At 32.0% G+C, this 12,986-nt stretch overlaps 1 protein-coding gene across 3 annotated transcripts; it reads right to left on the bottom strand.

The window, feature by feature from the left end:
• Positions 1 to 1,634: 1,634 nt before the first annotated feature.
• LOC25499205 (E3 ubiquitin protein ligase DRIP2) lies at positions 1,635 to 7,015 on the bottom strand. Of its 3 annotated transcripts, none has more exons than XM_013594383.3 (8): positions 6,791 to 7,015; positions 6,468 to 6,663; positions 5,770 to 5,869; positions 4,740 to 5,079; positions 4,002 to 4,432; positions 3,835 to 3,885; positions 2,698 to 2,770; positions 1,635 to 2,143 (listed from the first exon to the last, which is right to left on the bottom strand). In XM_013594383.3, the coding sequence occupies exons 2-8, from the start codon at positions 6,580 to 6,582 to the stop codon at positions 1,967 to 1,969; spliced, it is 1,287 nt and encodes a 428-aa protein (XP_013449837.1). In that variant the 5' UTR covers positions 6,583 to 6,663; positions 6,791 to 7,015; the 3' UTR covers positions 1,635 to 1,966. The 3 variants fall into 3 exon arrangements, with proteins under 3 accessions (XP_013449837.1, XP_013449836.1, XP_039684104.1); XM_013594382.3 differs by having other exon boundaries at positions 4,002 to 4,435; positions 6,791 to 7,014; XM_039828170.1 differs by having other exon boundaries at positions 4,002 to 4,435; positions 6,468 to 6,656; positions 6,791 to 7,014.
• Between the last annotated feature and the right edge of the window lie 5,971 nt (positions 7,016 to 12,986).

Raw genomic sequence — 12,986 nt, 5'->3', positions numbered from 1 at the left:
ACACTATGGGAATGCATCCAGTCAAAAATAATGATGTACTAATAATCTGGAAATGCATATTGCACAGTCGTTTTCAAAAAGTTCTCATGCGAACTGACCAAATCTTTAAAGCACCAAACAATTGAACAAAGCAAAAGAGAACCATCGAATGCGACCGCTTTTTCACATTACTATCTTGAGTCTAGATCTTGGGAATACAAAAACTGTGGTAATGAACTTCATGTTTTTGAGAAGCATAAAACTACCTATCTAGAGTTGATGGTGAGTTGGTTAAGTTAGTTGGTTGATATGTGAAGTTGTGTATAAACAATGCGTGGCTTGTGTTTTTTTAGTACTGTAACTATTAACAGCATGTTTGGAAATCTATGTGAGTTAAAAGTTAAAACTATCAACACTCTTGTTGGTTTGGTGTGAACATATACAGTCAATTGTTTGGTGCTCCAACGTCTGTCAAATGAGCTTAAAAGAGTAGTTTTTTTCTCTCATTAAAGTGGTTGAAATTACTAGATTAAATTAAAATCCATTTTACCATTGTACCGAAAAAATCAATTTTATCAAGCAAAATAAAAAACCAGATTCATAATAAAATAAATAAAATTTACTGAACTACTCCCTCGGTCCCATTTTCACGCTAATTATGAAAGAGAGAGAAAAATGGTTTTGAATGCCCTTATCAACTATTGGTGCATTCTTCTTTATCATAAATGTAAAGTAGAATATATTGAATTGGGAGTGGTGAAAGTAGTATTAATTAGTGTTATAATTGGAAAAAAGTAATTAATATTGTACTCCCTCCGTCCCAAATTGTATGACGTTTTGAGCATTTCACACATATTAAGAAATGTAATTAATATTGTGTGGGAAAGAAATATTATGAGTTGTTTTACAAAATTGTCCTCAATAAATGATATGGAAAAGATAAATGAAGGAATTGAAAGAAGAGAGAGTAATAAATAGTTAAGGATATAATAGGAAAAGTAACATTAATTTTTCATTCGTATTGTAAAGCGACATACAATTTGGGACAAATATTTTTTCTAAAGTGACATACAATTTGGGACAGATGGAGTATTAAAAAGTAAAATGACTATGTTATTTTAGAATTTTTTTTTTTTTTTTTTGCAAATGACTCTTTTAAACTAAGATGGAGGGAGTAATATTTAGGCGGGCAGCACAATCTTGCATATGATCTTTTGATGCGGGCAGCAGCAGCACAATCTTGCATTACATAATACTAGTAGCTTTTCAGTACAAAAAGCTGATATGGCCACATTGAGTTCAGAGAATTGCATATCAGAGGGATTTCTGAATTGTGACTACGTAAAAGAAGAAACATTGTTTTTTACCCTCTAGCTAGACGTATACTTCCAAACAATAACACGGTTTTTTTCAGTCTGAAAGTACCCTTCCAAAATTATGTGGTGATTAAATATGAGATAGATAAAGTTGCCCTATTAACATGATAGAGCCACATCTCATTTTCTCTTTGATAGAGTGTGTTACTGAATTCATTACTCTCAAATGGTATAAAGTTATTCAATTTGGTTCAATTTCTGCACAATTTGTTGCCCTGCATTCTTATTAGGGGTTAAAACAAACGAAAAGGTTAAAAAAAAAAAAAAAAAAACTGTCCATTCAAATATCAAATTCCCAACAAATTATATCTTATGACCAGTATGTTGGCCTGTAGGCTGTAGCTACCTAATCCACATGTTAACTCCAAATTATTGGAATAACAAGATAATGTAAAAAGGAAGGAAAAAAAAAAAAGGGAAAAACAGTCTTAAAAAATCCGGATAAAATGATCATTACAGTATGACCAAACCAGATCAAGATGCTCTAAACTAATGGTACAGAAGGGGTTTGTTTTTATGGAGAAGGAAGAATTTCTATCTAATATAGTACCGCCAGCAACAATGATGCAGTGATGATTACCAAGGTGATGTCAATGGGGGGGTAACCATGATCAAGGGCGTGGAGATTTCCGGGCATAAGCAAGGACCATGACAAAATCCTTTGCTGAGGATCCAATAATAGCCGGAATTCGGTGTGATGTGGACGCTGTTGAATCAAGCCACAGCTCAACCAAATTATGTAGTGTCAATGTAGGGAGAACTGGTTGTCCCATACATATAATCTCAATCTGCAATATGAAATTAACAAAGAGTGAGACAACATGTGTGGAGCACTGTAGTGCAGTTCAAGCTACCACGACAGCGAATTGTTTATTACTATAACAAAAGAACACATGATGCTGTGTTAAAAGAATATATTGCTAAAGCTTCTCCTTGGAATATTGCACTGAATTGTGAAGGCTTTAACTGTCCTTAATGTTTTGTGCTTATCAACTTTTTATCTGAAGGAGAAATGTGAGCTGGTGAAAGCACTTGGTTATGGTGAGAAATAAGAACATTTACTTGCAAACAATCATTAAATTAATATTGATGTCTGATGATTTAGATTACACCATTATTTACAAATTCCATGTGATCTTCTCTCATATTTAATAAAAGATACATGTGGGATTTGTAATTATTGATGTCATCTAAATTGTTTAATTTTGAGCTACTAATTGTAATTCAATGTTCCGATTTCATTTAACATGCACTCTCTCTATAAAAACATGACTAAAATCTTCAAAGCCAGGTTATTCCCTAATGAACCAATGTCTTTAAGATATGTACGAATCTGAGTTACCTCAGTTTCATTGGTCAGATCGAGTTTCTTCATTAGGTATTTTTGGATAAATGAGACAGGTACGCTTCCATCCCTGTGGAAAATACAAGAGATATTATGTTAGACAGGATACCATGGTATAATTCAGATACATCTCATCATATCAAGCTTTAGCAGCAGCAAAAATAGAGTGAAAATAGTTTCGCAAGCTTGTTTCTGTCATTCAATAGCTAGATGAAACCATTTAATCTTGATACACATAACCATTCAGCAAGGTATAGATGAATTACCATAAAAATTTAATCCAGAGAGCTATCATATTCTAATTGCACTATTTATTGATGAAAAAAAAAGCATTTACATACAATTGTGGATTTCTTGAAAGAATATGTTACTTAAAATTCAAATTTGCTGATGAATCTTCAATATTGATCTGTTTTACATTTAGTTTTCCCTATGCTAAAATAGCTTATGCATTACGTCGAATTCACATAGCTTATGCACTTGAGAGAAAAAATAACGAAAATTGAAAGGCTAGTAAAGAGATATCTATAAGTTTACAATAATGAAATATAGATAACACCTAGCTAATTATGGCCTCCAATCTTAAACCTTACAAATAATTGAGGACGATGACATGTAATTGGTGAAATCTGAAAGATAAATGTATCCAAGAGGCAAACACCAAAAAAGGTGAATTTCTGTAGTTGTGGAAGAGTTGAAGATGATTAAATAGAAGAATATTTTTTTAGGAAAATATCTTAAATAGGAAAAATGTTTAGAGCTCTTCAGATGTGTTTTAGCTTCTTTTTTTTCCTTCAAAAAATTTAATTTTTTTTATACTTATTTTACCATGTGTTGATTATTACATAAGTAAATAAGATGTTAAAAAATGGAATACTAAGACACTATTTATTTTAAAGCACAGCCACTGAAAGGTTATTGCTTGAATTTTACTATACATAGATAGGCTTAGCTTATACATATCATTCATGAATAACAGTATACAGATTCAAATGTCTATCATTCAATAGCCTAAGGTGTTATGCATTGCATCGAGTATAATATTCCAATTTTTAAAGCATGAAATAACTTGAAACTGAAGTAATTAACAGAGCCAACATTTGACACAGGTCCATGGAGTCCGAATGAACTTACTTTATTCTCACATAGCTTGCAGGAATTTGTGGCAAGGGTGTGTCTCCTTCTCTGAATCATTAGTCTGAAGTTAGTACATGATATTTTGATATCCTGAAAGAGGATTTATAGAACATAGGATATAAGATTTTAAGCTATCAATTTAAGTTCGGAAGATGATATCTTACTGATTTTCAGAAGCTACTAAGGAGAACCAAATTGGACCACCCTTAAAGAGTTTACTGCCGGTAGAATCAACCACAGCTTGGGGTGATATGCCTGATTCTCCAAAAGGTTCCTTTTTCCTGCGTACTCTGCGCAATTTATTGGGTTTTGCTGTATCTGAAGAAACGGGAAATGGGCTAATACTTTCATCCTCAACTTTTGCCTTGCGTTTCTTTTCCTTATTTTTGATTTTCTGCACTTGAGAGCCACTCTCATTTGCTTGAGCAGGTTCTGGTTTAGCATCAGACCCTTGTATATTATTAGACTTCAAAGATTTAGTCCTGCTTGCGACCTCTACTAAACAATTCAACGGTTTCCAAAGATCCATCTTTGCGTCACATGTTTTGGAATCGTTCTCTGTTACTCTATTTGGTGCGGATTGACTACCCTCACTCTGCTGCAGCAAGTTAAAGTTCAAGCATAAGAATGTAAGTAAACCAGTGCCAATACAATGTCAGAAATCAAATGAATAAATATGAAGCACTGACGCAGACACGGACACCGGACCCAACACTGAGACTAACACAGGTGTCGACACCGGTAATATTTTGAGAAAGTGAAATATTTGAATGTAACGGCATATGTTGGTGTCTTGACATGTGTCGAACACTAGTCACGCCTTCATCGGAAGTGTCGGTGCTACACAATAAAACAAGGAAATACAACAATGTATTGTGGAGAGCTAGGATATCTCTCTCTACCTGTCCGTTGTTCTGACGCAACTTATTTGAAGCTTCAGGTGAGCTTGAACTCTCGGGACAGTCATCCAGTAGTTCTGCCTCTTTTTTAATTGATTTATCAATGGAAAAACTAGAGGACCGCAGACTGCTAGCCTTTCTGGTAGGTTTCGTTCTTCTTCCTGTCATGGTTGTTTGCACAGATACCCTTGGTGTGTTGACCACCAAAGACGAAAGAGATCTCTCCTTTCTTTTAGCTGGCAATGGTTCTGAGGCGGCGACAGCTTCAGGTTCAGGTGCTTTCACCTTTCTTCCCTTTAAGGGGAAGATTTTGGCCCTTACATCTTGCTTAGTGTGGTCAGGCCTGATAAATGGTAATTAGAAACCAAGGTTGTAACTTAGCATGCAACAATTCAAAGGAATACATTCTTTTGGAAGATATAGAAAACCAATAACAACATTCTCAACTAAACATATGCTATCTCCCAACTAATTGGTGTTAACCAGTTATACCATATTCTTCTGTATTATATTTCCAACTAAATGTTCAAATAAAAAACTAATTAAATGCAATCAGTCAAAAGTAAACCATAATTGTTACATTTTACCGTTACATAATATGTCTTAAACCATATTACATTTATTATGATATATCTGTCATGAAAACTATTGAAAGAAAACTACTAGCATTACAATACATATACACCATCAAATAAATTTTCAAAAGATATACAATTCAAAACATTATAATTCCCTATAATTACATGCATGCATGTATTATTATGACAAAACACTGAAGCAGTAAGTATAGATATCTTTGTTAAGCTAGTATCATAAGGCAACAAAATTGATATCACCAACATAGCATAAAGTCATAAACCAGCCTTAAAAATACACTCACGGCAGAGCTTATATAGTTACATCCACAATTTTCATGCATATTGGTCAACTCAAATTATGATAGGTACATTCTAATGTGTTTTAAAAGAAGAAGTAGAAGTTTGAAAGAGAATAAGAATGAGTTGAAAATTGGTCAAAGGCAGAGAAGATTTACCTTAGTTTCTCAAGTGGAACACAACCCAAATCAATGTTGCATACTGGACAGCATTCCAAATCCTCATCAGTAAATTTGTCATAAATGCATTTCCTGCAAACTGAATACAGATAACAATAATAGTACAACTTTTAGTTCAATATAGTTCACGCTAAATTCAAATGAACAAACAACTATTTTATCATAAATAGCTAATTAGAACACAAATTAAACTTTAAATAACAAATACACAAACACAACATTGTACATTATACTACAATATTGTTGTTGCATTGCATGTAGTAAGACTGAGTAGAAGCTAGCAATTTTACTAAATGACCAGTCAACAGTGTGGTTGTTTTGTTGTAGTAAAAAGTTCAAACCACTTTCCACCTAGGATATTATTAATGTAACAGCCAGAGCCAGCACAAGTGCAAAACACACACAACAAAAACTACTGAAATATTTGACCAATCCAAAACACCAATGTTTCTTAGTTCAGAAACAACAGCATCATGGAAAATATCAAAGAGAGAGAAAAATAAATAAATAAATAAATAATTTTTTTGACAATCATCAAAATTACGAAATAACCAACCATATGAATCTGAATGAACAGTGACCCACATGAAGAAGTTGAAAAATAAGACGATGGGTAATGCAAAATGAAAGAAAAGATGAAAAATTAGTGAAATTAAATTATAGATCGAAGAGCTTACACGTGTGAAGACATTCAGATATAGTTGTAGGTTGTTTGAACAAATTGTTACATAGTGGACAGGTCATGCATGCTGCAATCGTTTCTCTCTTCACTTTCACAACATCATTCGACATCGTTAATTATAGATTGTTACGAATCTTTGTTGGTTCTGTTTAACTTTCATTCAACACGTATCTACCTTCAGTTGCTGCATGCTGTCGAGAAAAACATTAAAATTTACGTCCATTATCGTTAGAATCAATATGAAGTGCATTAATACAAGAGAAAGTGTGTGAGAAAAAGAAACAAGAAAACGTAAAATATATATATATATATATGAACCTGATCGGAGATGAATTGAAAAAGGGTGGTTGAGGATTTTAGAAGTGAAAATAGGAAATGGGTCGGTGAGATTTGACGTGGGTTGTGTTGGATTTGGTGAGAGAGATTGTGTTGAGTTTGCGTTGTGAATGATCTGAATCGAAAAGAGCATGAAATGAACCAAAGTACCAAACACAAACACAAACCAAGTCGTTCGTTTCTCTCTCTTTTCTTGTGTCTTTTATATTCTTGATGATTTCTTGCTTCTTTTTCTTTTCTTTTCTTTTTTAGCTTTTGGGTGAATTTTAGTTTTGTTTTTTCATACAAAATTAAAATATTTTAAGGACTTTTCTACCCAAATAAATAAATGAATTATTTTAAGGACTTTTTTTTGAGTCAATATTTTAAGGACATGAGTTATGGTTCCACACTTCAACCAAAGACAGCTATAGAAGTTGGGTTTTTGATAACGTGCGCTAAGGTTGAGATCGCGGTGCTAGGCGGCGTGTGGTGCCACTCAACAAGCTCCAATTTAACTAACTACTTTAAACAATTACTAGCCGGACTTATGTTATATTAGGATAAAACAATAAAGTACTCATGTGTATAGATATGTGTTTGAAATACTCATGTCCATGTCTTTGCAAAGTTCTGACACATTAAAATTATGGATCAAAATCTTTCAATTTAAATCAAATAAAAATTGTACTAATATGGAAAATAAAAAAATACAACGCAAAAAAATGAAAAATTAAAACAAATAAAATCGTATAAAGACGACGAAATCACAGAAATATAATAAGATTGAAAATATGTGAAAGTTTTTTATTTAACTAAAAATAAATAAAGAACAATGTATGTTTACGTAAGTTTGCTAAAAGGGCAACTTGTGATTTTTTCAATCTCACCTCATCCAAATATGCATTTAATAGGTGGCGTAGGTGGAATTTTGAAGTGTGTTTCTCTTCTTAAGATTTCATGTTCAATTTTTTTTAATGTCAAATTTGGTGAATTAGTCTATAAAAATTTTTACTCTACCTTTAAATAGAGTACTACAAGTCGATGATGAGATTGAACCCTCAAATTATTCGGTCCTTAGTCGGATACCGCGTTTAAAAAAAAATCAAATATCTCTCGCGGTCCTTTAAGTTAGATGCTTACGGTACAAGTTAGTTCTTTGAGTTTTTTTTTTTTTTTTGTTGCAAATTTGTTCTTTTAAGTTTTTTTTTTTATATTACAAATCGGTCTTTTAAGTCATATAATATAATATTTACATTGTTGCTCAAAAAAAATATTCACACGGTTAACCAACTTTATTAAAAAGTGTTTATGAACTATTTAACGTTGAGATTATAGGTCCAAAAATGTTTATGACATCTAACATGATTACTTAGACACATTTTCTTTTTCTTGTTTTTGAATTCAAGCCTAATTTTAAAGATAAATATTTTATAAACAATATTATAAATTAAGTAATCGATCGATTTTGTTTCAAATCAAAATTAAATTACTTATATATGAACTCTAGTTTTCTTTAGGAGGTTCAACTGAGACTTCTTATTTGTTAAAAAAGATACTCAACTCAACTGCCTAACATTTTTTTCTTTAACTCTATTATGAATCGAATCATAATAAACAAATACTTTTTAACATATTCTCTTTGATCGGTTAAAATTTATATAGATCTCACTAAATCACGTGGTTTTCATATGAATTTGATGAGATTAAAAAAATATGCTGAAAAATATATATTAAAATGTGTGTTGCTTTAATATATGCAATGACTTGCATTCATTGAACTTGAAAATTATAGTAATACGCTATTAATCGGATGTAATTTTGAGGTATTGAATTCATTGAACTTGAGAATTACATAAAAAGAAAAGAATTGGATGTAATTTGGAGGTGTTCATTCCTTTGAATTTTTCTTTAGAGGAGTCATGTAGGTTTCATTTTGTTTTGCGGTTTGATAGAATCGAATCTGACATGCACCGAAATCACATCCGTTTTTTTTGTCTCTCTCTTTTTTGACTTATCAGCTTACTCTCTCTAAATTTTCTTTTTTTGTTCCCTCTCTCTAAAAGATTGATAATGTTTTTTTTTTTTTATTAGGTTAATTAGTGTCCTGAAGAAAGTCAAAAGAGAAAATTTTAAATCAAAAAAAATACTTTTTCAGCTTTTAACGTACTGATTACACACCTCTCGATACAAATGTTACTATATTTGACATCATTTCCCTTTTTTTTTTTACAAATTAAACGAGTCATAAGGTTACAATAAAAACAAAATATTATAATAAATTTAATTTTTCATATTTTGTATAGTCATATATTTTTCTTTTATGTATTTCCTGTCCAATATTATAGCTTTATATGCTTTATCACGAGGACCCAAATGGATCTTAGATTTGTAGCGGGCAGTTGTTAATTTTTGAGTTAAAATGTAATTAAATTATGTGTCCAAATGTCCTTTGCTTCTCTCTGGATTAGGGGTAGATTTGATCAATCCTCCTAATCTAGCAAATAGGTTAAAGAAAAAATGTTAGGTGTTTCAGTTGAAATTTCTTATCAAAGTTAAGCAAGACATTTCAATTGGCTATGCTGAGCAACGAGAGCACAAAGTAACATGTGGTCTACATGTTTTGCTAATTAACTGCCAAAGGGTCCCTCCCTCACCAGCACCACTGCATGCCTGAGTGTGTTGAGTTCACACTTTAGAGATTTGCCATGACCAATAGTGTGACTCATGGCCTATGAAATCATTTATCTAGTGGTTAATCCCCTTCAAAGACGTACTGAAAGTCAAAGAGAGAAAGATGATTTTGGCAATGTGGAAAGAAAAAAAGAAGTGAATATGCAAATTTATCTTTTAAAATGTTGGTCAAAATAGTCTTTTGAGATTATGATGTGTTACAATAACTAATAATGTCACCATACTAAAAGTTAATTTGTCGGTAAAATTTAAGTCCCTTCTCTTGAAGACTAATTTGATGGTAATTCCCACATAATTGCAGTTACCCACCAAGTTTATTGTCCTATAAGATGACCAAAATTTTATAGACAAATTAATCTATGTATGATCTATGGATAATGTGACATGTGCTAGATCATAATCTCTACTGTCAAAAGTTAACACGAGTTTTTTGTTTTTTTCACAAAACTAATCAAAACAACAAAAAGAAAAGGAGGATAACAGAAAAACAAAGAACTAATCTTAGAGAAAAAAATTCATGCGTAGATTTTGAGAAGACTTATAATGTCATCCGGAAGAGAAGGATGAATGAGGATGTCCATATTTGATAAAGCTTTAAATTTGGCCATAAAATCCGCACATTGGTTTCCTTGCCGAAGGTTGTGACAAATAGTGATATTGTTTTGCTCTATTAAATCTTTCATGTCTTGAATCAAAACAACATGAACATGGTATTTTATGGGAGGGTCTTTTATGAGATTTATACCATGTAAGGAATCAGAGTAGCAAATGAGATTATCAATGTTCATCCATTTGGCTAACAAGAGGCCTTGGAAAATGGCAAGTAACTCAGCTTGAAAAACATATGAGTTATTTTGATTGATTATTCATTTATTTATTTTTACAATTTTGCGATCTATCCGTCAATTCACAAAAACGAAAGACAATTTGGACCAATGTTTATAATTTGGATGACTAATTTATCTACTCGCTCATGAAACAATGGACATGTATTTTATTATTATTATTATTATTATTATTATTATTCGGTCTGGATGACTGACTAATCTGAATGGTCAAATTTCACCGTCCATTGAACTTTATATGAACTAGTCCACATTGAAATACATTAGAAGAATCAAACTTGATACCTTAAAAGAAACACGTTTTAAAGTCTCAAATTAACATCACCAAACCAACTCAAATGATTGATTATTATTATTAACCTAAATGGAGGAAGTGGTCTCAAAGTAAATTGTGTAAATAAAATACAGTCGCAATTTCCCCCAAAAGGGTCTAGTTGCAAAACTTAAATAGTGTAGAGAAGTAGAGAGAACCTCTACTACACCCCAAAATACTAACAATATTTTATTATCTAACTTGTACTTAAATGACAATTAAAAATTATTTTATTATAACCAATGATTGAATTTGGATACCGGTTATTGATCATTTGTAAATGTCTAAATAATGCACATGAAGATAAAGTTCTTCATGGAACTCAAATTGTTAGAGGGTTTTTGAAAATTAATCATTTATTTTGTCTATGAATGATAGTCTCACTTTTTGTATGGATTCTATTCAAGATGTTTAGACCATTCAAGGATTCTTATAGTTATTATCAATATTTTTTTTTATCAACTTATTAATTTAAAGAAATCAGAAATCTCTTTAAGTCAAAATGTACCTGCAAATGATGGTAAATCTTGTATAGGTCGTTTTGACTTTTGATTTTTTTGTCATACTTTTGTCAATGAAATTATCTTTGACGTAAAAAAATATGGGGGAAAATCGACAATAAAAAATTCACAAATAACTTCTTTTATGAAGAAATATTTAGGTAAGTTGGACCACGAAGGCTCACCAAAATCTAAACAGATCTCAAAATTCAGAGAACGATGACAAATATATTTATGATACCCACCAAAAAAATCTTCACACGGGCGGTCATAATATGACCGGGTGTATTAATGACTAGGGCGTATTTTTCCCTTTGTCCTTGCTATTAGAATGAGGTTCATATTATGATTGGGAGCTCTTCCAAGGACGTACCCGGGGAATATCGGGTTCGATTCCCAGGGGGAACAACGCTTGGCCAGTGCGCATGCCTCTACGCATGAGCCGGATTAGTCGCCCACCTTTGGTGGGTCGGAAACCGGTGCGAAAGAAAAAAAAAAAAAAAAAAAAAAAGAATGAGGTTCATATTAATGAGGAAAGAAGGGTTTGTATGAATGCATGGCAAGAAAGTGTGGCATAAGGAATCTGGAGATACGATTGTTCACAGCTTAAATAATGCGAAAGATGGTAGTGCTGCAGGTTGGAGCACATTAAAGAAAATGAAAGCTCTTTTTTTGAAGGAAGAATCTAATAGATGTGGATATCTTAGCTAATCTGAGATGTACTTCTAGTACTGATACTTTCTGATTAATTCAACCTCCTCAAGAGGTGGAGCAGGTTTTTAATGTTAATTTTAAGGATGTTTATTTCCTTTGTTTAGTTCCTATGTAGTTTTTTGGACTTAAGCCCAGTCAGTTGTTTAAAAATAATGTTCCTAATTTTTAAGATGCACTTTTAGATGGCATAATTGTATGTGTAATTTTTATATATAGACAGTGCAAAAATAGTGATTGTTTCCGGATGTACACTCCTCTTCAGAACTCATGTTAGTGATGGTTTCCCTATTATTATATTGCATGCGCTCTATAAGAAAATGGAATATGCCCATAATCAATTTGATGAAAATGCGTGACATTGTTTAACAAATTAAAGAGAAAGGATTAATAGACTATGGTTGCAGGTGATAGTACTCCAGACAAGGATTAAATACATTATTTGATTATAAGGTTCAAGGTTGTGATTATCACAACTTCAATTTATAATGTGTGCATTTTGTGTTAATTGTTAAATACTTTCATTTTGTGTGGTACTTATACTATGCGATTGTGATTTTTGTTGATAGAATTGGTATCTAAATTCACAAGTACTTGATTCTCTAACCTTTATTTTTCTTAACATTCATTTTCTTTTTGTTTGTTCTGCTTTGTTTTTTATCAGATCAGTAAAAAAATTATATGAAATGATGAGAATTAAAATTGTGAATTGTGATGTTTTCAAACTCATATGTGATATATTATCTTCCGTATAAACTTTCAGAGATGAGGAGATTTTTGGTTAATAGAACAAGTAATGTGAATGTTGTGCAACCGGAAGCCAAAGTAGAAGAACCACCACCTAATGTGGCCAATGAGTTTAATCCAATTGAGATTATACGTGATCCAGGTCGTAGGAAACAAATTCATACATATGCTCCGAATATTCAAGACCAAGTGAGGAGGGCATATATCTTGAAGGGTCCAATGCAACCAAATTTGTCAAGTTTTCTTCGTACTCTATTTGGGAGTCAAAGAAGAGCATTTTGTAGCTCATGGTATAAGAAGTATACATGGATTGAATACAGTGAGTTCAAGGATGCAGCTTGTTGTTTCTATTGCTTTCTATTTAAGCAACCCGGGGGGGCAAGTACTTT

The sequence above is a fragment of the Medicago truncatula genome, chromosome 7 (assembly GCF_003473485.1).
Source record: "Medicago truncatula cultivar Jemalong A17 chromosome 7, MtrunA17r5.0-ANR, whole genome shotgun sequence".
Classification (NCBI taxonomy): domain Eukaryota; kingdom Viridiplantae; phylum Streptophyta; class Magnoliopsida; order Fabales; family Fabaceae; genus Medicago; species Medicago truncatula.
This window is presented reverse-complemented; position numbering and strand designations above follow the sequence as displayed.